Source organism: Sebastes fasciatus, chromosome 16 (genome assembly GCF_043250625.1).
Source record: "Sebastes fasciatus isolate fSebFas1 chromosome 16, fSebFas1.pri, whole genome shotgun sequence".
NCBI lineage: Eukaryota > Metazoa > Chordata > Actinopteri > Perciformes > Sebastidae > Sebastes > Sebastes fasciatus.
The window spans coordinates 14,306,337-14,329,025 of NC_133810.1; the positions used below are offsets into that span (position 1 = coordinate 14,306,337).

The following is a 22,689-nucleotide window of genomic DNA, read 5'->3' on the forward strand; positions in this document are numbered from 1 at the left end:
GTCATCACCACGACATCAGCACCGAGGCAACCAGATGGAGGCAATTTAGACGCGGAAATCATCTCATTCTCCTGATGACATCATCAGAGGGGGCCAATTAGACGGCAGGCTCATCTATCTTCTTGCCTGATCAGATAGCGTTTTACACTCGTGAATGTGTGCGCTGAAAACCCGACGCGACCTCTGCCGATGCAGTTCACATCCGTCAAGCGTCTCCTGAAGGTTTCTGCAGTTGCTCTGTGATTGGTCACAGTCTAAGAGACGATGATGAGTGTGGTGATGTGACGATGAGGACCAGTGCAATTCAATGGCTTTGTTTAGGTGTGTAATGACAGCGCACAGTCAGCGAGTTTGTGTGTTGTGAGATCATGCAGTGTGTGTGCTCGTGTCTAAGGCCATGTTCACACCAGGCATGTTTGAAATTATTAGTTTCTCCCTCGGCTCTCTTCATTCGGTCAGGTGCTAAACATGCCAATCAATCTGTGTCCACACCACCTGAAAACACAGTTCTTGGTCCTGTTCCAAGTGACCTGTGGTGCAGCTCATGAGCAGTGAGAACATAATTGTACCAGCTACAGGAAATTGCCCTCAAACGCGTCGTTTTACAGGCATAAGGAGGCAGACTCTGACATCTGATAGCCAGGTATTACTCATACTGGAAAGTCTAGTAAAAAAATTATTCATGATTCTCATATCAATCTTTTTTTTTGTTTTTAACAGAGTATGAACAACAAGGAAGGTGAAATATCATGAAGACGTCAGAGAGGCCCTTCAAGCTGCAAGATGACAAGGTTACAAACACGCTGATGAATGAACACGTAAGTCCAGTTTTGTTTGCAATAACTAATTTGACAATGAGGACTTTAACTCTATACAATAATGCAAACAAGAAGGGGTCCCATGCAGGTTTGAGAGCGGAGAAAATGTAGGTTGAGTGCACTTTATGAAAGAGGGGAGATGAAAAATGTATGTCTGAGATCCCAGCAGGAATAGATTGATATTGTTTCATTAGCAGAGGGACACAGATGGACGCTGGCCAGTCCAATGAAGACCCCCACTTCCATCGTGATTGATGACCTGCTGCTTGACTTATGTTAACAGCAGAGTGACGAAACATTAACATTGTGTAACATTTCGGGGGATCTATTAGCAGAAATGGAAGATAATATTCATAACTATATTTTCATTAGTGTATAATCACCTGAAAATAAGAAATGTTTACCTTAGAATGAGCCCTTCATATCTACATAGGGAGCAGGTCCTCTTCACATATCATTAGTACAGACCTAAAACCAACCCGCAGCTCGTAATTTGCATGTAACTAAAATGTTTGTTGTTGTTTTTTTTGCAACGTACCCTTCCTCCAATAATTTTAGTGCCTGGAATCACTTCATCATCATCACATGGACCGGCAAGCGTAAAGCTAAGTGCAAATATAGGGATAAGCACAGAGCATGTTTAACAGAGTGGGTGGACTTTTATTTTCTAAATGCAGTCAGAAGCCCCTCTGCCAGATATGCTTCATTTTACACAGTGGTTTATTAGTTTATTTGATTTGATTTGATGTGGAAATCACAGTAATTGTAACATACATTTATGCACAAGGACTAAATGCACTGTGTTGAGTGTTTGTAGCGAAACAACACAGGAGGCTTTTAAAAAAAAAAAGAGTTATACATACATACATACATACATGAACATACGTCCACAAAAACATACACAAGATACAAAATACAAGTGTGTCTACAGGGGTATTAGGTGTGGGAACAATGTTGGTTTTTCTTTTAGCCATGATTTAATACCTCTATTAAGAACATTCATATTGTGTTGCATTTTCAATCCAGTTGGTAGACGGTTCCATCATTTTGCTCCTTTAACAGAGAAGACCGATTGTCCAAATGATGTTTTCCATAATGCAATGCAACAGTTACTATTTATTGAGGCCTGTGTGTTGACTCTACTAGTGTGCTGGTGTCTTGTAACAAATTAATAAAGCAGGGAAGGAGCATGGCCATGTAGGCATTTAAAAATAAGCTTCAAGTTGGCATAGATTATGAAGCTTTAAAAGCTGAACATATTGTGTTTTTCCAAGATGAGACAATGGTGCCACCTCATTGTTTTTTTTGTCCATACTTGTTATTGTCTGGTTATACAGTTATATGATGGGTTTTATAGTTGATTGTGAGGCTTTTGAACAGGTAGAGATGCAGTATGATAGGTGTGAGATCATCATGGCATGCATGTTGAACTGGGCTGAGCTGAATGGCAGATATTTTCTGATGAGTCTCAAGCAGTTTGCAGACATTACGTACTTGTTACCGTAGATTTAACCCTCAGTAATACCAAAGCATCACCATCTCCTCAACTTTGAACGGTAACATGACCAAATCCTATATGTCCACGCTGATCTAAGGCCTGCTGTGCTACAGACTGTTCATTCTCCTCTGACTGTAACTGCTGACTCTGTGGACTCGTACATTAACCAAGTGGCCTACAAGTGTCAGCTTCTTATCGCCGTGATTAATGTCATCTAAATGCCACCGCTGCAGTGGACAGGTGGCAGGGCCCGTGGGTCCGTCACTGGTGACGTTACCCAGACGCACAGTCTCTCACCATATCGTATCCACTGAGCCGAGATTGAACACATTACTCACACACAGCAAATGCATCATTTATGCACAACAGCCGACACATTTTAGTTGGCGCTGAAACCTGTTTCGATTCCTGTTTTATTGTTGTCTTAACTACTGTGAGAAAGATACAAATAAGACTTTACTTTTGATAGGAACATATTGAAGAAAGAGGCTTTCGTAAACAACAGGAGGCAGCTGAAATATGTTCGCACATAAGGAATGTATTCGCCACTTATTGAAAAAGAAATGTGCTGTGGGAATATGTGTGCAAGTGTGATATAGTGAAGAACACGATAGCGTCATGAAACATAACTTAATATTTTACTTGTATCCTTAATCTTTACAGTGATGTTTTATTCTGTCAAGAGTTCATAGGTTTAGTAACTGCTTCATAAATTATACAGCAATGTGGGGATAAGAATAAAACACTTCTGATCATGAGGCTGCATTAGCTGCTCATCACATCTGCATTTAATTCACTAAAATGCAACTCTAAGATACCTCTTATAGCATGTGATCTGACAGAACGACCCACAAAAGGACTGAACTACAATGCTTTTTGTGACATTTTACTACAACATTTAGCAGAATCTCTTAACCGTATTATAACCTGAACAGTTGGCAGATTATATTATGGGTTTCCTTTGGTTTTATCCAACATGTTCTCATCCAACTTGTCACATACTGACGCTTTGTCAGACCCCTCTGCGGCACCTTTTCCTACACACTTAACACATGCTCAACGACCCCTCGGCGTCACTTTTCGTTCGCAGTAAACACATGCTTAATGTTGTGAATTAAACAAAGCACTTCAATCAGGAGATACTCCATTTCGATGCTATACATATCAACTGCGTGAAGCTCATGACATATTGTGGTTATTCTGTTTTGTGGCATTGAGCAACTGTCCTGTTACAGGGTACTTTATCATCCTACTGACTCTGACTCTCGACTGCTGTTGCTCTTTTTTGATGCAGCTTGTCCATGTTTGACATGTGTTTTTGCAGGGTTTTTACATTTGCACGCACAATTCAGGCTGCAGTGTAAGTAGATTTGGTTAATCGAGTGAAATAGATAAGTATTGCTTTACATAATAAACTAACTGAATTACAATAAAAGTCACTTAAATGGGAATGTTTTGAAAAGTCTCAGGAGTCCTGACTTTATTTGGGGGGGGGGATGCCCCTCTTACAGGCCTCATAACTTTAGCATCTGTGTGTTTGAGCCAGACAGTGTTACACTGAAAGGATGTAGCTGTGTTTGTGTGTGTGAGAGAGCAACACCACTGACCTGTGCAATGACTACACCACTGCAAACACTGTAATTACAGTCCCATGCAGAGCAGACAGGGATGTGTTGTCTCGGGTTTTCTGAAGCACCCGCCAACAACGTGAAAAGGAAATGTTGAAAAAGAGAGAAAATGGCTTCACAAATATTAGAGAAAGTGACTTATTGATCATGGCGTGAATGAAGAGAGATGATTATGCTGTTACTTGAGAAAGTTACCCAGAGTGCCAATGAGCAAAGGCAGTCATGTAACTGATGATGTCATTAAAAACGGGGTTAAATTCATGCTCACCAGACCAGATTCATAGCTTGTCAGATGACTTAATGCAGCAATTACAATTATCTCTTTCCCGTCTGATAGCCTGAGCTTTGGACTACATGAGATTGAGAACATAAACCTGAAACTCACTTGTCTTCTGCACACATGGATGTCTGTGCTGTGCAGAGCTGTGTGTGTTCAGCGAGTGTGTGTGTGTTGCCAGCGCATGCCACAGCTATGACTGTAAAGTGTCTGAGCTTTGAATCACATCCAAAATGCAACAGGAGAATGTAATCACTTTGCAGAGCGAGAGAGAGAGAGAAGAAAAGCGAGAGAAAGACATGAGACAATTGGACCGGGCTGCCACTCAAGCCTTTGGCAGCAGAATTCATGAGCTCTGCTTGTGGCGGGTACCTGCAATACGTCCTCTCCTCCTGACCATACATAGCATCAGGCACAATCAGGCAGCCGTGATATAAATACTGAGTTGAGACATTTTGGCAGCTGGAGCTGTGACCTAAATGCTGAAACTATGAGCAGCGCTGATGTTTTTTAGAGGCAAATAGAGGGAAAATAAAACTAATAAAGTTACTGTAATCTTTTTATAGACTATCTGAGCAGTCTGGTCGGCCGTGCCATTAATCATCGATGGTGAATGCCTTCACTGGCTGGAAACTTGAGTTTGAAGTACAGTGTTACACGTATACTCAGGGAAGTTGTTTTTGGGGTGATTCTGATGGGCAACACTGGCCATGGAGATGCTTAGCTATTATTTGCTTTTATCGTTTGGTTTCCTGGAGACACTTAAGTAGTTTTTTTGACTTTGTTGGATGGATTGAAAAATCACATTTACAAACAGTAACAGTCACGGTTCAAACATAGTCTGGACCAGGACTTGAGCTGTGTCCCAACTACATACTTTATACTAAACTACAATCCTATTTTGAGTGTGTTGTTCCTTTATAATGGAAATATACAATCAGCAGCCAGTTTATTAGATGCACCCAGCTAAAACTCATACAGTCCTGCAATAAATCTTATTTTCATGAAGGTCATAATGTTCAGTTTTTGTTGATTCACCTTTATGGTCATTTGTCATTTTAGAGGCTGTAGTTTGTGGCAGTGGTTCTGGGGGTTGCCAGATAAGAATACAAATAAAATAACATTAAAAATAGAATTACATATTTTAGACTGGGGAATGTTTTTTTTACATTAAATCTCCTGTACCAGTGATATCATTTGTCTTCAAATAGATTTTATTGAGTGTGTTTGTGAGAGTCAAAGTCAGAGCGGCAGATGATTTTCTTACGGGGGATTTCCGGCAGGTCAGAGGGAGAGAAAAAGTCCCACAACGTGTCAAAAATCCACAGTGCCTGGAACACATTGGACAATGCCGAGGTGCTGTTAAAACTAAACTAAACTAAACTCTCATCACAAACAAAGCATTATTTATTTAGCCTAATCTTCAAGTTATTGGGAAAAAAATGAATTTAATTTAGTTTTATGTACTGTATGTTTCTTTTATTGATAAGCTTTTAATTTGAAACTTGTGGAAGGTGTCTGATGTAGGAGGTCAATTTAGATTCCTTGACAGATGTCTTGTGTTGTTATATGTAATAATGCAATATGTTAATTTCTGGTATACAACCAGCCAAAATACAGTACTGTTAGGATTAGTTGGCATTAGTGTAAACTTATGATATCAATGTACATAATAGCTGTACTTACAACAAGGTTTTTGAACCCTGGATTCACCAAAATGGAAAGTTTCAATATTTACTTTGAATATATACAGTATATATATAAAAACTATTGAAAATCTGAGAAAAAAAACACAGCCAAAATATGCTCTAGTTTCAGTGTTTATTGTGGTTTTGAAGGACTTAAAAATATTTAAAATGTTTTCTTTACAAGAATGATAGAAATATAAAACATTTGCCCGACATGACTTGTCTGATTTATGCAATCTCTACAACACATTATCAGTTCAACGTGGATTGCTCTAGATTTGATACATTTCACCACACAGGATGGAAATATCTACCCAGCTCAATACGACCCAGCTGTTGGCACTTCATTAAAGCATTTAAACTCTTCTGTAGCAGTCGTTGCTCGTTGGGGTCTAATTGGCCGCCTCTATAAATGCGCTGCACATTTTATCTGGAGTTTGTAGAACAGACGAGCCGGTGGAGAACTCGTCTTTTCATCATGTTTTCAGAGATGGCGCTCCATTATCTGGGGAGGTCCCAGCAGACTCAAGCCAAAACCATGACCTCACTGCACTGTGGGAAATGTCCGTGGTGTTCTACCTCCATCGCTGTTTAATTCAATCATGTTTTCTCTGTCGGTGTAATGATAGGGATTCCCAGTGACTCTTAAAGGAACACTCCCCTGAAACTATCTTTTGCGTATCAAATATCCAGTCCTGGTAGACTGAAAAGGTGGCTCCGAAATGTGTGTATGTTGCTCTTTCGCGGAGGACGAAGCTGTGATCAGTTTGGATTCACAGCTGTTACGATGGATTCCAAAGGCACAGATTCACAGTAAAAAAACATCAATAGAAGCCTCTCAAAAAACTCACTCCTACAGCATAATCCACTTGTTTTTTATTTTAGTAATTCAAGCAGCTATAATATGCACCTTTGCAACACTACATTTTCAACATCTGAAAACAGTTGCTGTTAAATATCATTCTCTATTGATTTATTACTTCATTGTTTTATGCTTTTGCCCATTGTTGCTTCCCTTGCACACAAGAAAATCCATCTTGGCAGGTTTCAAGTAATAAGTTTGTGTCCGACAAGCCAGTGATCGGACCAATCGGTGGCCTGTGAGTAGCTACTGGCAGCTATGGGCGTGGTTTCTATATATAATTTCATGATTGTCCATAGTTAATCTCAAATGAATCGCACATTTTTTAATCTGTTCAAAATGTACCTTAAAGGGAGAGTTATCAAGTATTTAGTACTTTTATCAACATGGGAGTGGGCATATATGCTGCTTTATGCAAATGTCTGTTTATATTTATATCGGAAATCAATTAACCACATAAAACAATGACAAATATTGTCCAGAAACCCTCACAGGTACTGCATTTAGCATAAAAAATATGCTCAAATCGTAACATGGCAAACTCAAGCTCAACAGGCAACAACAGCTGTCAGTGTGTCAGTGTGCTGACTTGATTATGACTTGCCCCAAACTGCATGTGATTATCATAAAGTGGGCATGTCTGTAAAGGGGAGACTCGTGGGTACCCATAGAACCCATTTTCATTCACATATCTTGAGGTCAGATGTCAAGGGACCACTTTGAAAATGGCCATGCCAATATTTGGAGTTTGGAGCGTTATTTAACCTCCTTCACAACCAACTAGTATTTGGTTTTCTAGTTCCATATGATGCCAGTATCTTCACTCTAGCTTTAAAACTGAACCCGCTACAACCTCTGAAAGATTGATTGAGTTAATGCGTGAAAGAAATTAGTGACGTTAAAACAAATTTGCGTTGACGCATTATTATCACGTTAACTTTGACAGCCCTAATGTATACATATCTTTATATACAGTGTATGAGCTAAGCTAGCCTGTTTGGGATCCCTGTCTAGAAAAATTGTGAATCCTTGCTACAAAAAGCAAGCTACATTCATCTGGAGGTGGCAAAACCATCTTGCTCTTGAGCCTATAATCTCCTTGGCTTCTTGAATTGTTAAAAACGCACGCCACTTTGATGCTTAACAGAGAAATGTTGCACACATTGAGGAAATTGGCAGCTGGGCTTTCCCCTCTGTCTGTGACCATACAACAGAAGACAGAGAGTTTATGATCAAGCACAAGAGGAGACAACAGAAATGAAAAAGGAAGACATTGATTGAAATAAACATATTTTTTCACCAAGTATCAAACCATTCACAGCCTTCTTTAATATCATTTACATCATCCAGAAAGTCTGTGTTTGAAGTCTGTGGTGGTTTTGGAGCTCTTTGTGTACTTTGTCCGTCAGTGTTTGTGAGACTAGTTTGTGTTATGCAAAGACTTAGCCTAGATTGCTGGGGAATTAGACTTCATAAGCCCAATCAAATTGTTCGACCATGAGCCATGAATCGTAAATATGAACCACATTGCCGGCACGAAATCTTATAGCAGAGGGATTTACGATAACATGCCTGCTTCACACGCTCTGCCCTGCTCGGAAGTATGACACCGTTTCTGCAACAGGTATCGACTGAGATATCGCCTACGTCAAACCACGGAGTCCCATTATGAATGTTTGACGCTCCATTTAGAGGGAGTATTCACTTACAACACGCACTGCACCGTACAAGGTCAGGGGGGGCTGGTAGCGGAGACAGGAAGAGATGATGTCACTGCCCGGGGAATATCTCTGAATCCCTCCCGACTTGGATGTTTAATTTACAGCACATTAGCCAAAGTGATACCATATTGTTACCTATGACCTACTTTAATGTTTAATGTGTGTTTTGTGGTAGAACATATGGCACTGAACACGACTCTGGTGCCGCTGCATGCAGGGTGACATAACTCAGCTGCGTCGGTGTCACACCTTCCACTCAACCCCGATTTGTTAGCATTGCCAACAAACTGTGTATATATACAGTACATGCTCTACTTACATGCTTTTCATGCTGTTAGCCAAATATTTGAAAAAGTGGCAAACAAATACTACAAAAATACAAAAGAAAAATTAATGTTTTTTGCCTTTTTGTCGTAGAGAACAACAGGGAGCTGACATGAAATGAGAGGAGAGAGAGGAGGGATGCAACAAAGGTCCACCGTCGAACTCAAACCGGGGGATTAGTGATTAGTGGTCAGCATCCTAAACCTCGAATCCTCCAAGACGCCCCAACTACAACAACTTGAACACCTCCCTATTTGAGTAAGTTATTTACCCACAGTACTGTATACTAAAATACATTTTGGTATTCTAAAACAGGCTAAATTGCAGGTTCATGACCAAAAAGGAATACCTAATAGCAGTGGTGGAACATATCTAAGTACATTTCCTCAAGTGCAATATTGAGGTGCATGTTCTTTACTTTTTATAGAGATTCTTTTGGTATTTTTGTGTGTTTATTGGACAGCTTACGTTGTAGATATAGACAGGATATATGAAGAGAGAGAGAGAGGAGAATTACCTGCACAGCCACATAGATTGAACCAGGAAAGTTGCAGTTACATTTCATGCATCTTAACCTCTAGGCCACAGAACGCAAGGTGTGGGAATCACCACGATACGATATTATCACGATACTCAAATCACAATACGATCTTATTGCGATTTTAAACATTTTGCGATATGCTGAGTATTGTGATAAGATATATTGTGATTTATTACCTTTCTTTCAACTGCAAATTATGCATTTTGTTAACAATTGTTTTATCTAATAAGATACGGTTTTCACTGGCCTTGACCTCTGACCTCAAGATATGTGAATGAAAACTCTGAGATGAACATCAGAATTTGATGATAATACAAATTTTGAATGCAGGACATTTAATTTGTAATGGAGTATTTCTACATTGTGGTATTGCATCTTCTATGCAAGTAACTTTTAAATAGCCTAAAGGATCTGAATACATCTTCCACCACTGTCCAATACACAGCTAGACAATAGAAGTCACCATGTAACTCGATGTCTGTGTTTTCAGTCCTCTTTTTCCATTTTATATTTGGTTGTGCACAACTGTAGCATTAGTGATAACAGATATACTTAAAAATCGACAGTGCTGGGAGTCAACACATGCCAACTGCACCCACTGTATATATTATACTCCACAGTCCACAAGCATTCAGAGATGTCTCAGTGAAAATTAAACATATATACTCTATCAGTTGCCTCTCTCATCATCACAGAGAACACAATATACAGATCGGGAGAATTTTTTTCTCTCAGCATGTGATTCAGAAAAGCTGGATATTATTTTGGCATATTCTACATGATTAATGCCCCCCCCCCCCCCCCCCCCCCTCCCTGAGGAGCTCCATGTTGATGTAATAGCCTCACGTCCGTCAGGGCACAGACAGAGGCTTGTACACACCAGCATAAACAGAGCCTGGTGTCACATTCAACTCACATTCACTCACATGCAAAGTATGAACTAAACAGTCGCTTTTGTTTATTGTCGTTAGCCGTGGCAGCAAATGTTTTTAGAGGCAGGAGAGTGAGAACATACTACAACGTCACTTTGTAATGCTCTGTATGACGTGATGTGAAGGCCAAGGAAAAGACAGGATGTCATGTGTTGTTACAGTGTCACACGGTCAAGCAGCTTAGTGACAGTTAAAACTCTCACCTCTGACTCAAATACCAGCTGAGGCAGGTGTGAAACTTCTATATGTTAAGGATCCTTACTTGAGCATTAAAGTGCAGATACCTGTTAGATACGATTCTGACATACGAGAGGAGATTTTTGCTCTTGCTAGCGATAACTGTCTGTACTGGATGTGGGGAGGTAACCACGGGGATACATTGTACCTAGTTGTGTGAGTGATGGAAATACATTTAAACATTTAAAGGGTAAACAACGGCTTATAAATCCACCGTCCTCGGTCTTCCGGTTTCCCTTTTTGAATGACGAATATAGACTACCAACGGCTGCTAGTGTGGAGAGTTATTTCTTCTCACGCAGGCGCAGAACATACATGGTAGTTGGCTGTCGGCTGTTGTCTTTGCGGTGTGTTCAAGTGCAACTTGTCGGCCAAGACAAAGGCGACGTGAGGCGATGCAACAGTCGGCCTTCATCGTCGCTAGTTCTTTAATGTTGGTTTGGTGTGTCTGGGCCTTTAACTACGCTTTCTGTACTCCAAGACAACAAATTCTGCTCGGCTGGCACTCGCGTTTCACTATTCCACCGTTGTCTTCCAGCAACACGTCACCTTGCAAGACTCTTTCCATAATGTCAGACACTTATAATAACAATCAGAGCCTGTCATGGCAAAAACAAGCACTTTTAGGGGACGTAATTGGCGTTGCCAGCTTGCCCCAATAGCACCATGTTGCAGCCCGTCGTCTACAGCGCTCTCTCTCAATACTGGACCGATTTCAGAAATTGTTGTTCCTATTAGTCAGTTAAACACAAAAACATGGGAAGACAGAGTCCAGGTTGAAAAATACACAAGTTATCCTTTAACTCTTATATAATGTATGTTCCCAGTGACCCCCAATAGTCATTTCAAAGAGTCAGTGTAGAGCCTGGACTATCTCTAGATTGATTAAAAAAAAATCAAGACTAGATGAAGAAATTCTTATTTGTGCATAGCATGATTTCACAACGGGGCCAGTTGGCTGCCAACTTGTTGAAACTGTTGAAAGTTACCATATTTTCAAAAAATGTACACAGCGGAGACCAAACTGCCTCAGACTGAGTCAGTCAGTCTGAGAAATAGTTTACAAAACTCTGATTGAGAGTGTGCTAATATGCCACGTGACATCATGGTTTGGTCATGACTTCAGGCCTATGAGTCAGCCTGTTACAATACATGGCGTGGCCAGAAAAGGTCATGAGCATCCTTTGTTCCCTCAGAACTCTGGAGGATGATAGAGGGTTCCTATTTTTTTAAGTATTGTATTCCCAGTGCAATCAACAGTTTAAACTAAAAAAAGTCAAGCTTCAAATCCCACTCTACAGTGTTTTGGGTCTGTTCCAATATTGGACTCCTCGTGGTATTTGCATGTAGTCAAGTGCCTACTTGTGTGGCGTGTTTCCAGTAACAATACCCAAGTCTCCGTTATACCTTCAAGTGTATGGAGACTTATCAGAGCTCACTGGGACTTCTTAATGAGGCCTTCTTGTGGCTCATACGGATACATAGCTCAGTTTTTGCTCAGATCTTCAACTTCTTCATGTCTGTTGATTAAAGTTGGACCTAAACCAAGTCTATGGGTGCATCACCATCAACAACTGGACTGGTGTGGTGCAGTAGACCATGGTGAATTGTGATTTACACTATTTTGTTTTGGTATTAGGGGAAGTGGGCATAAAGTGGGAATTTCTTAGATGTGAGACTTAGTTGTCTACTGGTGGTGCATGAACGCGTACTTCATTGCTCAAGACAACAAACTTTAGAAGAGACCCTTTATTTTGTGTTTTACGCCGAATTCACACCAGAGCAGCGACGAAGTATGGGCCCTGCGGCAAGCTGCCATTTAATGTCTATGAAAAGATGCGGCAGCCACTCCCGAGTTCAGCAAACTGCAGCCAAACAAAAGTAGGGGAAAAGTTTAACTTTTAGCGGCGAAGTGTGGCCATAGAGGACACGCTGCCAATCAGTAAACATATCCTGGGACTCCTGTGACATGTTGACCTATGTTACAAAGAATCTCTTCCCGCCTGAAACACATGAAAACGCTTCCCAGACGTAGAAAAATTTAATTATTGCAGCAAGCCAAGCCACACTTCGCTGATGCCTGGTATGAATTTGGTGTTGAAGAGGACCTATTATGCTTATTTTCAGGTGCATATTTGTATTTTAGGTTTCTACTAGAACATGTTTACATGCTTTAATGTTGAAAAAACTCTTTATTTTTGTCATACCGACTGCTGCAGTACGTAGGGGAAAAGCACAAAAGCATAATAGATCCTCTTTAAGATCTTATGTTCAGTTTTGAGTATTGTCTTCACACTTTACTATACTGTCCTGCTACCATATTTCAATATGTCAGAGTAGGCAATTTGCAAAACATCCAAGTTTCGACACCTAATTTTGAAAAAATAATTTAAAAATAACATATACAATGAGGTCATATAACTGAAAACAGCCCATATGCTGTACACTGTAGAAAATCCTAAAAGGTGCAGAACAATATAATCAAACCCGAACCACAAAACAATTATACGAGCTCAACAAACACGTTGCTTTATCTGTGCAGCTTGGTGAACTCTTTGTCCAGACAACATGACTAATCTGCCACGTGCCACCGCTTGTTGTCTCAAAGACAAGTCGTCGGTAACTGAGGTTAAACCAACACTTAAACTGTAACAGTAATGAGGGGCACAAAAGATGAGAGAGAGTGCACAGATAGCAGGAGACAGACGGGGCCTCAAGGATAACCATCTCAGTCTAATCATCACCAGCTCTGTTTAAATTTTGGCTGCAGCCCAAAAGGGGAACATTTTCATTAACCTTACAGTCAATCCACTGTGAAAACAAACACATTAGCCTGCCATTCTATGACTCACCGCCCTTTCACGTCGATCACGAATGCCAAGCTTTTTCCTGTCCGCCATGCCTCGCCCTTCCTCGCTTGTTTCTGCCATCACCGCGCTATCTCGCTTTCAACTTTTAACCCTCGGTGCTGGGAGCTGGATGAAGCAGAGACTGACCGACCTTATCGTTTTCACAGACTGCACAGAGGGGTCGGAATGAATAGAATTATCAGCCGGACTCAATCACATCTATCAAACATGTTTTTGTGCTTATTTTCCAGGTTGATGAGGCCTCAGTCCAGCTGGTTGCTTCTATCTCAAACGTAGCCTGTGATTTTTAATGATATTACCTAAATGATTGGGTCCTAAAGCAATCCTTTCTCCAACACAAAGTAATGAGGCAAATAGGCCAACTTTTGTCATTTGTGTAAATGTAAATCAACCATATCCGTCCCAGGCTGTTGATGCCCCCATATCAATCCAACCTTAGCAATATCTAAATATGTCTATACATATTATAGACAATAATAACTATATAATTGATAAGTATTTTAGGATATGTAGGATCTTCTCAGTGTTAATCTTGTGTGATTACCCTGATCTACAGTCAAGTTTTTTTGTGGATGTTGAGGGGATTTTTATCAGGTAGACTAAGATTCAAGCTGTATGCAGATCTCAACGTCTGCACCAGAATTAGAGCGATACTCCTAACCTTTAGCCAACATTAAAGGCCTCAGTATGCTTAAAACAAAGTGCTTGTCGGATCGTCTAACACAGTCATTCCCAAAGACCTGGGAGGGAGCTATTATATATATATAGAAATTGATGTATTTAACATGCGTATATGTTTTCAATAACACGTGCATGAAACAAAGTAGCGATTTATCAAACGTACTGTATATATCTCTTCGAAATAGTTGGTTTACCTATTCAAGATAATATGAAGTGATGCGGAAATGGAAGTAAAAACGGTGGGGAATGTTCATTAGCGTTCATAACGTTCATAACATGATTTATCGAGATAAGGTTTGTGGTGAATTGGGTTGCGATGGTTTGTCAGTTTTAAAAAGTCCGTTTTTTTTTCTGTTTTTCCCCAGGAAAAAAAGTTTGGGAAACACTGGTCTAACCCACTATCCGACTGCAGAAGACAGAGGGCTGCGTGCGACAATTTAACCCACTTCATACAGCGATTTGCAAGGCGGGCCAGAGGTGTGACAGTAGGCGAGGTTCATACATCTCTCTCAAGCTCTCTTTTTTCATTTTTCACACAACTACTCCCACTACACTACACCTTTCATGTATACAAACAAGTGCAACACTTGTCACGGTCACTCGAGGCGAGTATGACTGTCCTCCCTGTTGGGTCGTCTACTTGTGGGTCCTCAGATGGCTCTAGAGGCCAATCTGTGACCCACATACTTTGATGCAGTGTGGCCATGGATAAGTTGTGGTGGTGGTTGAGCCTTTTTCTCTCTCTCTCCTTGTGGTGCTGTCGCTTTGTCTCTGTAGCACGGCAGAGTTACGTTTCAAAGTTCATTGATGTGATGTGGAATTCCTTCAGACTGGTTTTGATATTGTCTTTTTGCCCGCCCGCCTCTCTGACCTTCCTTCAGCTGGGAGTACAGGATCTCTTTGGGGAGACGTGTGTTGGACGTGCCGATGACAAGGCCGGTCCATCGGAGTTGGAACTGCATTATTGTGATGATGATGCTGGTCGTGTTGGCTTCCTCTAGAACAATGACGTTGGTGCACAGAGAGAGATCAAGGAGGCCGTGGGATGCAGCCAGGAGGAGGATATGGTGGCAGGCTTTTTACTTCGCCTTATTCGGTACAGGTCTTAAAACTTTTGCCTTCAGATGTGATCAAAGCACACATCATTAACTGATCAAACCATGGCCCTAACCTTAACCACGACCTATCTATAAAGCATTTCATTAGTTTGTTGGGAGTAGTGCACGGCCTGGGTAGAAGTGCTGTTGACTCATTTCAAGAAAAAAGTCCCATATCCATGTACCACTCTCGGTCTGTGGGATATGTGAGCTTTTTTTAAAACTCTGAAAACAGCAACACATTCTCTCTTAACCAAATCTTCCCAGCATTTCCACAATACAGTCACTCAGCTTTTCCCAGCATTAAAACGACCCCATGCACAGGTCCTAAGAGCTGCTTCTAATTCAGCGATAGACTCTGTCAAAGTCGTACACAAACACTCCGGTTAAACAATCTAATCTATTGAAAAATGTCATATCTGGAGACTAATAATTTACACAGGGGGGTGTGGGCCAACATTATTCTAGCATGTTAATCAAGCATGAAAATATAAAACTTAAGAGGTCACTGTGTTATCATAGAAAACACTCATGTGTAATCACACAGTCTATGTGTCATTAGGCCTCTGTCTTGTGTCACGGCAGCCGTGGTTTCACATGATTCGGAGCCGATTACCGACCATGTCAGCTCTGTCATGTATAAAAACATTGGCTGCATTTGCAATAAGGTATATACTTATGTGATTATCTTTGGATAAATATTATAAAATGGCCATTGATACCGTGTGATCTTCACTTACCTACAGATTTGATAAGAGGTAGGCCTAATAGCGGAGCTGCTTCTGTGCTTTTTTTACATCATGAGAGTGCAATAAAACAGACTTTTTATTCTATAGTTCCATAAATATATGTTATATGATGGTGGCAGCAGTGGTGGATGAAGTACCTGACAGCCACACTTGAGTAAAAATACAGATATCTTACCAGAAAATGACTTTAGTAAAAGTTAAAGTCCCCTATTAGAATGTTACTGGTGTAAAAGTCTTAAAGTGTTTGATGTTTTCTGTATCAAAAGTATTTTTTTTATATTAAATGTACTTAAGTATTGAAAGTACAAGTAAAAGCTGCAAAAGCAAGTCAGAATTTTGAGATTTATGAAGTTTATGGGGCAGTCACACATTCAAGAAATTCATATTCGTCTCCCATTCACTTCCATTCTACGCAAGTGAAAGTGCAAAAAAAACATTTGCTTCCGGTTGCGAAGCAAATTTGCATCTTTGCATTCGAAATGCATTTCACTTTGGTGAACTTTCAGTTCGGAAATCGCCTCAGCAGACGATAGTCGCTCGTTTGCAATCACGCATGTGTGACCATGCCCTTTTTATTCCTCTTAACATGTACACAGCCTTAAAAATGGAGGCTACGTCACACTTGAAGGAAAACGAGGTCTTCACAACTTAAAGGACTTAAAGAGCAAAATCCAGTTTTCAAAATCAAATCTTAACTACGGCTCTGAGAGCACTTTGTTTGCCCATCACGTGAATGATGTGACTTGCAAGTTAGGACCACTGATTCGCCAAACCTGCTTGCTTGCAATAGTAACGAGTAACGAAGATGCATAGGGTAAAAGTATACATTTTATTTAGGAAATGTAGTGGAATAAAAGCGAAAGTTGACAGAAGTATAAAAACTAAAAAGTAGAGATACTTAAGTACTGTAATAAAGTATTATTACTTTGTTACATTACACCACTGGGTGTCAGCCAATGTATGCAGCATCTCTATTCTGTGGAGCGCTGCTCAACATCGGTTTAATCTTCGTTATTTGTCAGACAACAGGTTTAACAAGGAACAGTATGAAAACCGTTGGTAAAATGTGAATTGTCTCAGTGCTCTTGCATGAAGGAGACTAAAGTTGGCTAATGCTGTAATTCTGGCAGAGGTATATCAATGCTGCACTGCCTTAAATGGGAAACAGAGACCCAGACCTGTGCTTTACTACAACATGGCTCTGATTAAGACCAGATTGGTCTGCCTGTGGTTGGTTCTGAGCCACAGCCAATTCCTACTCAGGGACAAGACTGTTAACACTGTGGTATGAATGCATCAATGTTAATCTCTCCCCCCCTTACAGCCACTTATATATCTGCTTTAGTGAAGATCCAGAAGTCATTGCCAAATGTCTGGAGAGGGTATTGGTAATTTTGTCGTCATTTTACAGAAGTCTGGTATAAAGAAATTAAAGAAGACACAAGAATGAATGGAGGCTTGACATGAAGGAGGCCTTTTTGCTTCTCTATCCCAATATATATATTATTATTATTAATATTATGAATTATGTTTTCTTTAGTGTATAATCACCTGAAAATAAGAATCATTGTGTTTTCGTTATCTTAGAATGAGCCGTTTATATCTACATATGGAGCGGGTCCTCTTCACAGAACCAGCTGCCATGTTTCTACAGTAGCCCAGAACGGATAAACCAAACACTGGCTTTACAGAGGGCCATTCACATTTTCCCGTTTTTCAGCCACCGTAGTTCTTCCTACACGCTTGACACACGGGAGAAGTTTCAGTTAGTTGCAATCAGCAACCTCACCGCTAGATGCCGCCAGATCCTGCACACTGGTCCTTTAAGAAAATAGTTGACAATAAATTGAATAGTTGACAACAACTCGATTAATTAATTAATTTTTGCGACACATCAGATCAGAATTTCAATTTGTCTAATACTTTTGTTTATGACCAAATACCTGATGGATAAATGATGGGATCTCCTGGTGGTCCTGGTTGACAACCATGGGGGATCGGGCCTTTGCTCCCAGAAACAATTAGGGCCTCAGACTCACATGCTGTTTTTAAATCTAATCTTAAAACTCACCTGTTCCTTTTAGCTTTCCCCTAGGGTTTTATAATTACTATGATTTTATAGTATTTTTAGTTGCTTTTAACTGATGTTAGGAAGTAATTTGTCTATAATTTTATTTGTCCTATTTTGACGCTTTTAATCGCATGTTTCTTGTGTAAATTGTCTCAACGTTGTATTGTGATTGTTTTGCCCTTTGTGTGAAGCACCTAGAAGTTTCGCTGTATTTTAAAGAGTGCTATATAAATTGAATTCATTATTATTATTATTATTATTATTATGATGATATTATCAGATCTAATCAGATGCTGTGTTAGCCAACCCACAGCATCTGTGCATGCTAACATGATCGTTATTTGAAAAATACCAACTTGTTTTTCTCATACATACTTTACTTTTTAAATGTTTTTGCACCATTATGAGTTTTGATCTTGTTCTGTTGTTGATCGTCACCTCCTTTCTCTTTTAGGATGACATGTTTTCAAAGCCCCTCACGTCTCATCTGCAGTCCTGATTACATCAGTTAAACTTTGTATCATCAGGTGGTTTAAGGAGACTCAGCTGCACCTCAGTATCTCACAGACTGCAACATGGTAAGAATCCATCACACCTGTCCTGTTGCGCTAATAAATATTTAGACTATTTTGTCTTTAGACTTACCATGTATCTTTTGACACCCAATTTCTTAACAAGGAACATGAAAGTCTGTCCTTTCAGTGCTTTGAGGTTTCCCCTCCATGTTTAGGAAGTGATGTTTGCTACCATCTCCTGGCCACGGTGAAAATTTTCATTAAACAGACAAAAGCAAACTTGGGAAACAACACTGGAACTTTATTTTTTTGCTGAGAGACACATTTTCACAGCAACCATACAACACAATATATTTACATTAAAAAACACCCTTTGGCGATGTTATTATTTCTCTAGCCTACATGATTATTTTTCAGCTCTGGACGCTCTTCTCTTTAATGGAAGAACAATCAAACAATTTAAATGCAAACCATCAACTGTATACTTCAGTGTACTACTGTATTGTTAAAAAAATACAGGTAGGCTAAGATAGAACATTATATATATAAATATATATATATACAAATATATATATATACAAATGTGAAACATTTTTATATATGACAACATAATAAAAATATATTTTTTTCTGCATTTATATATAAAGATAAATATTTTTGTGTGAATTGAAAAATATTTTTGTGGAGTCATGTTTCTATAAATCACAAAAAACATTTGTGAATCTTTCTGTGTGCATTTGTTAATATTGAGACTGATCTGACTCCATACAGTATATCAGCTTCGCGCTTTCTGTCCCTCGTCACTAGCCGTAGTTTACGTCATCAAAGCAAGCCGGCTTGAGCAGCATGGAGGAAACCTCTGAAGCATTATTGACCTTCTGATATTATTCCTCTCAGGTGTTATCGGTGAGTCGATTCTTCACATCATACCTTCAGTGTAAATCTGTGCTCTTAATAAAACAAATAAAGTCGCTGTAGTTTGTAATTCCTGCTTTTGAATGACTTGAATGTGAAGTTAAAAGTAACGTTAGCTACAGCAAGGCTAACTATATGTTATATATATGTATAGTTTAGCTGATGTAAAACTGTTTTGCTTATGTTTATGCTAATTGTATGACCGTTAACATTACCTGTAACTACTGATTCAACGAAATCCCAATCAATTTTTATTTATTTTTATTTTTTTATTTTAGATAATTAATTTACAAACATCAAGGCATTGTAATCTAAACTCAATACTTATAACATACACGGCACAATTGGATAGGAAAGATAACTTAAATTATAAAAAATTGTATAATAACAAAAATAAGAGGGTAGAAAATAATTAAAGGAACAAAAAAAGAAATGCATAAATAAATAATAAGACTGCACTCTTACATGTTCAGTTCTTCATAAGCTCTGAGGAGAGACTTTGCATGTTGTCCTTTCATTAGTCTTAAAGCACTGAGATGATTGTCCACAAGGTCCCTTTTGAAAACGGAAAATAGGGGTTTCATTTTCCTCCATTTGGATGCATGGAAGAAAACATTTGCCAGCAGTATCAGATTGTTCAATATCAAGTCACTCTTAATGTCCTTCATGTTAATACCAAACACAATATTTTCTCTTGTGAGAGGAGCAAGTAGTTGGATTTTGGTTGACGGCCAGTCCTGCAAATCTTCCCAGAATGCTGCAGATACAGTGGAAAAACAGATAATCAGTAGTTTCATTCTCAGTCTCACAAAAGTTGCAGTTATTGTGATCAACATTAAATCTCAGTCTTAGCAATTCATTGGATGGATAAATATTAGACAAAATCCCAATCAATTAACCTGTGATAGGACAGGGGTCAGTTAGTATGATGTCATGACTTCAGCTGATCATCATGTGTTAGATGATGGCTGGGGACAGATGTTAACCTTTCATGGTCTTCTGCACTACAGGGTTGAATATAGCTGTCCAGGATGTCGGTCAAGCATGTGTCGGTCCATGCTAAATGGATCATCGGCAGAGTAATAGGGACCAAGATGTGCAAAACTGCCAAAGTGAGAGTCACGAGGCTGGTGCTGGACCCGTACCTGCTCAAGGTGAGTCTTTTTACAGTGTTCAGTCACTGCTGAAGGCGGCCTGGATCTTACACAGCCTACTTTCAAAACAAGGGAATACCAAAAATAATATCATTAATATGATATCATGTCTGACCTGTTAGTGTACTCTGTCACAGTCAATGTTTAAAACACATATGATACTGGTGCCAATAGGATACCTGTGTTTTGGTACCTGATGCCTTAGTTTGAGAAATGGAGATTATGTTTTCAAACAAAACTCTTTTTTTCATTCAGCAAAATATGACAAACTTCTCCGTGCATCAACGTATAATGTAACACAAGCAACTCCACAAGACCTTTGCTTAAAGAAATAAATAAGATTAGATTAGAAGTGATATTGGAAAACAGTATGAATATGGGTTTGGCTGTAAGAGAACACTTAACAATGCTGATTGAGATCAGTACTGTTAATAACACTACTATTACTCCTGTCTCATCTCATAGTTTTATGACCCATGTACAGTATTTCCTCTTGAAGACGACTAACACTTGAACACACGGTGCACCTTTTTATGATGTTTTAAGACGTTATTTTCTGTTTCATTTTTATAAATTAAATACATTGGGTTGTTTGGGTTGCAGTCTTCGGTCTTACTAAGTTAGCTGTTGTAACTTGTGATTTGTATTTGCCATTATTTGATGAAAAATAATTAGTCACATATGTAAAAAATGGATTGTTCCTGTTGTCATTAATGTACCTAAATATGTGAGGACAGCCTGCTACCTCAGCACACAGCACTTACTATCTATTGATTCAGTCCTGGTACCTGGTGCTCCTTTTTAATGTAGCTTCTATTTGTGAATTGTGTTTTTATTTGAATGTGTTGTAATGTGTCCTGTCTGGATGTGATATGTTGTTTTAATGTACCCTTCTAATAGCAGTTTTTGCACATGCGAACCAAAGACAAATGTCTGCCTTTCGTACGTGAAAAGTAGACAATAAAGTATTTTCTATTCTATTCTATTCACACCAATCGGTTATTAAAATTGCGATAATCTAATATTTTAAGAATTCACCACCTATAGCCACATGTAGTACATGATCAACTTCATTGTGCACAACCAAATAATTGTCAGTCTAATATTGTCTTTTATTTCCCATAGTATTACAACAAGAGGAAGACCTACTTTGCCCATGATGCTTTGCGACAGTGCACTGTGGGAGATATTGTCCTTCTCAAGTCTCTGCCTGCGCCCAGGTCCAAACATGTGAAGCATGAACTGTCTGAGATAGTGTATAAAGTCGGTCGGGTGGTCGACCCACTGACGGGAAAGAGCGTTGAAGGAACTGCGTTTGCGGAGCCTCTGACTGACCTTCCGCTCAGCCTGGGCGAGGACACGACGCTATCGGAGAAACTGCAGGAGCTCAACATCTCTGCCGCATCCAGCGGAGCTGATTTCCCGCCAGCACAAACTCCCACTTCATGATAGAAAACTAAATTTTTTTATGCAGTAGGGCTGACCCGAATGCTTCGATCATTGCCGTGGTAATCAACCTCTAAATCAGTATTCAAATGCTTCATTTATTATTAATATTTTTTTTAATAAAAGTATGTAATGATAAAGTATAAATCCAAAAATAGCCCATGAAATAAGGAATAATCCCACAACATTATTCATATTCAACATTATTAATTATCAGTTATTCTCAGACGAATATCGCTGTTTGTGAGCCTGCTGCGCCACAAAGCTTCGAATACCTTCGAATATTCCTCACCGAAGCTTCGAAGCCCAAAAAATGGTATTCGGGACAGCCCTATTATGCAGTAATGTTGGCTCACTCTGCAATTACATTTCTGTTTCAGGTGTTCATGTAAATATAAAGGTATAAACCAGTCGTCAATATGTATTAATTCATGTGGAAAATACATTTTCTTTGCTACCTGCTATGATGGGTTTAAATTAAAGACACATTTTGGAGGAATTTACAATAAAATGACAATGAGAATGCATGGTGTCCCTCATGGTGTACTGTCATACTAAAGATCTATATTTGACAGACATTACAATCAAATAAAATATTGTCACTTATAGTCTAAATAGGGTCTATATGCAAAATCATTTAAATATTTATATGTACATTATTTACT

The 22,689-nt window shown here is 39.3% G+C and overlaps 1 protein-coding gene across 2 annotated transcripts; it reads left to right on the top strand.

The window, feature by feature from the left end:
* The first annotated feature begins 490 nt into the window (after positions 1 to 490).
* mrps17 (mitochondrial ribosomal protein S17) lies at positions 491 to 22,549 on the top strand. Of its 2 annotated transcripts, none has more exons than XM_074611029.1 (6): positions 491 to 643; positions 721 to 818; positions 18,449 to 18,572; positions 19,281 to 19,415; positions 20,435 to 20,578; positions 21,704 to 22,549. In XM_074611029.1, the coding sequence occupies exons 5-6, from the start codon at positions 20,456 to 20,458 to the stop codon at positions 22,025 to 22,027; spliced, it is 447 nt and encodes a 148-aa protein (XP_074467130.1). In that variant the 5' UTR covers positions 491 to 643; positions 721 to 818; positions 18,449 to 18,572; positions 19,281 to 19,415; positions 20,435 to 20,455; the 3' UTR covers positions 22,028 to 22,549. The 2 variants fall into 2 exon arrangements, with proteins under 2 accessions (XP_074467130.1, XP_074467129.1); XM_074611028.1 differs by having other exon boundaries at positions 19,317 to 19,415.
* Positions 22,550 to 22,689: the final 140 nt, after the last annotated feature.

Coding starts and splice junctions, on each gene's coding strand:
- mrps17 (XM_074611029.1), top strand. CDS start 20,456: ATGTCGGTCAAGCATGTGTCGGTCCATGCTAAATGGATCATCGGCAGA. Junction 20,579..21,703: donor TGGACCCGTACCTGCTCAAG/GTGAGTCTTTTT, acceptor TATTTCCCATAG/TATTACAACAAGAGGAAGAC.